Below are 4,996 nucleotides of genomic sequence, written 5' to 3' on the forward strand. Positions count from 1 at the left end.
CCTCAGGTCACCTTTGTCATGTGCTCTACGGAATGGCATCGTTTGCAGCTGAGATCTAGAGTATTTCCCCATTTCTGACATAGACATTCAGTGACAGTTTCTATCAGAAGCTGGACAGCTGGACTGGGAGTTCTGCAGAACCTGCTTGTTATTTCAATAGTCATTTTTTTTCCTGAGAATTACTTCTATTTTAAAAAGAGCTTAAAAATGCTTGCCAGGACTGGGCAGTGGAAGAAGCCTGCCAGCATGCACAAGGCCTCCAGCCCTTGGAGAAAAGGCATTTCCAGGAATAGAAGGAATGCTAGGAACCTATTCTGAGAGTGGGAAAGGCAGAAGGCAGCCCCTGGGGCTTGGCTGGAAGTCCCACCTAGAGAAATGGTTTAGAGCACCTGCCTTCTGAGCCCAGCTCCATTCACGCTCAGAGGGAGGGCTCTATATACCACAGCCTTCTCAAAAATCTGTTTTCTCCTTTGTGTATGGGTGTGAGCAGGGCCAACCAGAACCAGGTCCAACAGCAGGGAGCTTACTGTTAGGCACAAGGAAGAGGAAACCAGTCCCTCATCTCCTCCATCTTCCCCCACCCTCCTCCCTCCACACTGTGAGACTCAGCTCTTCAGGGATTTGAACTTCTGCGATGCACTCCAGGGAGAGGAGCCCTGAGGGCTGTGTGGATCCATCTGCAGGTAAAACCTGCATAGCTCTCTGGTCCTCAATTCTGTGTGCCTGACTCCTGCTGTTGCTTTTTGCCACCTTCTTTCTGCCTCTGGGTGGATGCAATTTTCTTCTGCCAGATAATTTGTTTTCTGTCTGCTCACCCACTCTCCTGAAAGAAGATGCATTTGTTCCCAGTCTCTGCTCCTAAGCTCTGGGTGAGTTGAACAAAGCTTTTCTGAGGAAACCGGAAAGAGCAAGAAGATCTTTCAGTGTCTGGATCTTCTTCCTCTTCCCAAGGCCTGTTTACTGGGTGGAAGTCAGCAGCAGCCGAGATTCTCAGCATCCTCCCCAGCATCTTCCTCATCATCCTCTTCACCATCCTCAGCATCTTCCTCAGCAAGCTGGGCTGCTGTCATGGACGGCTCTTCATCCTTACTGTTGCAGCCTTGCTGTCCAGCTGGCTACCCCTCTCTGGCTCCTTTTTAAATTGTTTTATCCCTAGTCTGCTTTGGGGAAATGGGGGATGATAATGAGACAGATGTAACAGAGTTTGTTCTATTGGGGTTCTCTGGCTTTGGCTTTCTCCAGGGCCATCTGTTCTGGGGTGTGCTGTGTATCTATGTTGTTACCTTGCTGGGCAACTCTCTGATTGTCTTCCTAACTCTGGCGGACCCTGCACTCCACTCCCCCATGTACTTCTTCCTGTGTCACTTCTCTGTGGTGGAGATCCTCTACACCACGACCATTGTGCCTAGGATGTTGGCTGACCTCCGGTCTTCCTGCCCCACCATCCCCCTTGGCAGCTGCTTCACTCAGTTATATTTCTTTTCTCTTTTTGGAGTTACTGAATGCTGCTTGCTCACTGCCATGGCCTATGATCGCTATGCTGCCATCTGTTGTCCACTGCACTATGCTACCCTGATGAGCCAGGGAACCTGTACAGGCATGGTGGGGGCCTCTTATCTTGCTGGCTTCATCACAGGCACTACTCACTCTGTCTGCATCTTCACGTTGCCTTTCCGTGGGGACAACACTATCCATCATTTTCTGTGTGACATCCTGCCTGTGCTGAGACTGGCTAGTGCAAGCACTTTCTGGGGTGAAGTGGGGAACCTCTTTGTCACCATCACTTTCGTTTTCACCCCCTTCTTATTGATTGTGGCCTCTTATGCCTGTATTCTTGCCACCATCCTTGGTGTTGCAACATCCCAGGGTCGTCAAAAGCTCTTTTCTACCTGTTCCTCCCACTTGTTTGTGGTCATTCTCTTTTTTGGGACAGCGACTGTGGCTTATATGAGGCCTCAGGCAGATTCCTTTGGGGACACGGACCAGATTCTTACCCTGTTCTACACAGTTGTCACCCCCATGTGCAACCCTTTTGTTTATTCTCTGAGGAACCAGGAGGTCGCAGGGGCCATGAGGCGGCTCATGAAGAGATACCTTTGGGGTCCTTGACCACAGGCTCCTTTCTTCTCAAGATCTTGGAGCTCAGAGCCTGACTCCTGGATATTCACAAGGAAAAAGAGAAGCTGAGACCTGCAGTCCTCAGGGTGCAGCGTGTGTATTGGTGTGTTTCATCCTGCGTGAATGTCCAAGACACGGATATACTGTTCAGAGCTCTGCTTCTGGGACCTGGTCTTAAGTCTTGACTGTGCTTCACTCTAACAGAAGAGCTCAGAGCACACATACTGGGACAGAGGTCAAAGGAAGGCAGCTGAGAAGACCCTGTGTGATGCTGTAGTTCTTGGTCAAGGTTGAGGCTCTGGTGTCTTCCTTTGTCTATGATCTTGAGACATTTGTCATCCTGATTCTCCCAGTGACTCCTTATTGTAAGCCTTTTTCTCTGACATTATTTGTTCCTGCTGGGGGCACAGGGATAGAGACAGGGACAGAGACAGGGAGTGGGTGCCTTGGCTTGCAAGTTTAGCTCCTGAGTCTTGCTTGGTAGTGCTGTAGGCTTGGTTTCTCCAGTTTTTTGTCTCCTGACTAACCCCGAACACCTGGAACCTTGTGGAGAGGTTGATGTTTCCTACTTGACTTCTCAGACTGCGGTCAAAGACATGATTTGCATGCTCTCTTTTGGTCTCAGGTAGAGCACATGTCTCTATCCCCCAGCCTCTGGTCTGAAGTCTGAGGCAGCCCTAGATCCTTGAAACCAACGATTCACTCTTCTCAGTCGGACTTCACATTGGTTGAACAGGTCTAGAATGTCTCCCTTTTCTTGGGAAGGCAGGTGTTGGTTGTTCAGGAATCTTTTTCAGCTGTTACTCACACGCAGGGAGTAGCAGAGGCCGGTTCTCAAGGAAGTATAAATGAGGACCTGGACACAGCATTTAGTTTCTCAGTTTGTAAAAAATAGCATCGCTATTTGCAAGAAATTTATATACAGAGGAAAATATAACTATCAATAAAATGTTAATAATGTCTCTGAGGAGTTACTGCCACATGCCTCTGTTCTGCATTTGCATATGTTGCATGTTCATAAAAAATAAAGCTAAGATTATATTGTGTAAAGTGTGTTTTAGAAGTTTCTACTTTATTCAACCACATTTGAGCATTGTGCCATGACTTCTGAAATGTACCTTCAAAGTCTCTGTCATATTCTACAGTGTGGGTATAGTGTAATCTTAAGGAAGGCCCTGGCACTGCAGCTAACTTTCGTCATGGACATTGGCATAAGTGTTCTCACATCCACCTTTGTGTTTATTTCCTCGTTCTCTAGTCTACCTTCCAGAAACAGGATTGCTGAGTAAAACGTTTTTGAAATACTTTGCCAAATTACCCTCCACAAGAATTTTTATTATATTTTATAGTGTGAGAATGACTTCCTACACATTTCAAAGCAAGAACACCATGTAAGAGTCAGGAAGGAGCTGAGATTAAATGGACCAGGAAGAGGAAGGATGAGGAAGGTATAGGTAAATATTTGATAAATTTTTATTTATTTATTTTATGTACATGACTACACTGTTGCTGTCTTCAGTCACACCAGAAGAGGTCATTGAATTCCATTACAGATGTTTATGAGTCACACTGTGGTTGTTGAACTAATTCTGGAAGAGCATTCAGTGTTCTCAACCTCCGAGATACCTCTCCAGCTCCTTTATAATTTTTTAAGGTGGGAAGAATAAAATAAGTGTGAGTCACTTTTCCTCAGTTGACCAAGGATGAGGTGAGACACATGGATAAGCAATGCACCAAGATGCACGCTAATTTGGCCCTAAGATCTACTTTCAGATAGAGCGAATGTCTGAACAGTGAGAACACAAAGCAAGCTTACAGTGAGGCTTTCAGATGTTGGAGGTGGTGAGCCCCTGGGACTTACTGAGGGCTCAACTTTCTGTGGAGATCATTGCCTTGTGTTCTCTTGTTCACAGATATAATTGTCTTTTCTCTGCTGCTGTGTCCCATTCAAGTATCTAAGCTAACACACAGTGATTCATGCACTTTTCATCCTTAATGAAGAAATTTCCTAACATTATGAGTTTTTGTGGTTGTTGTTTTGACCCAGGATCTCACTATGTGGTGTTGGCTGGCCTGGAAATTGCTATGGAGAGCAGGTTAGCCATGAACTCACAGAGAATTCACCTGCTTGCTACTCTCAAGTACTGGGATTAAAGGTGTGCCTTACATGCCTTCCAATTATCTATTTTTTCAGGTATAAAACCTAATGTAAAAAGTATGTTTACAGACACTAGCTGTGTTTGGGAACTATTATATAAATCAATATTCAAACTATTACACAGTATTTGAACTATTACATAAATCAATGTTTAAACCCATCTCTAGTGGCATACATTTTATTTTCCTTATAATTATGTACTAAAAATCTCAACAAAATTTTCTATGCAGATAATTTTCCAAGCACAATCCCAAATTATCTTTGGTTTACCCCAATGTGCAGCCCAAGTGTTAGCCATGATGTGGGGAAGGCTGGAGGTCGTGTTTTGCACTGTGTCTCCCAGGAAGCATTCTGGGGACACCAGACACTCATCAACCATCAACCTTCAACACACATTTTCAAGTCTTCATTATCATTCAAGTTAATATATTTCTGTTGGTCTGTTTCCTGTTTCCTCCATTCCTTGGCCCCACCCTGCACTGAATCCCAAGATCACAGGGACCTTACCAGTTACTTTCTGATATCAGAAGCATTAGCAACCCCAGACCTCTTGTCCCTGTGAGAAGTGAGATGCTGTCTGAGGTAGTCTAGACTTTTCCTCTGAATGTTGGGTGCTATGTAGTTGGACATCCAAGTGTTGCTACACAATTGTGGTTACTTTTTCCTGACAGGGTTTTGCTCTGTAGTTATGTAGCCTAGGATGGTCTTGAACTTGTGTCA

General features: G+C 45.3%; 1 protein-coding gene across 1 annotated transcript; it reads left to right on the forward strand.

Moving 5' to 3' along the window:
- Positions 1 to 1,170: 1,170 nt before the first annotated feature.
- On the forward strand, positions 1,171 to 2,109 carry Or10p22 (olfactory receptor family 10 subfamily P member 22). The gene has a single exon (NM_001000054.2). The coding sequence runs from the start codon at positions 1,171 to 1,173 to the stop codon at positions 2,107 to 2,109; it is 939 nt and encodes a 312-aa protein (NP_001000054.2).
- The last annotated feature ends 2,887 nt before the right edge of the window (positions 2,110 to 4,996 follow it).

Source organism: Rattus norvegicus, chromosome 7, assembly GCF_036323735.1.
Source record: "Rattus norvegicus strain BN/NHsdMcwi chromosome 7, GRCr8, whole genome shotgun sequence".
Lineage (NCBI taxonomy): Eukaryota > Metazoa > Chordata > Mammalia > Rodentia > Muridae > Rattus > Rattus norvegicus.

Excerpts from the sequence above, each read along its gene's own strand:
- Or10p22 (NM_001000054.2), top strand. The coding sequence starts at position 1,171 with ATGGGGGATGATAATGAGACAGATGTAACAGAGTTTGTTCTATTGGGG.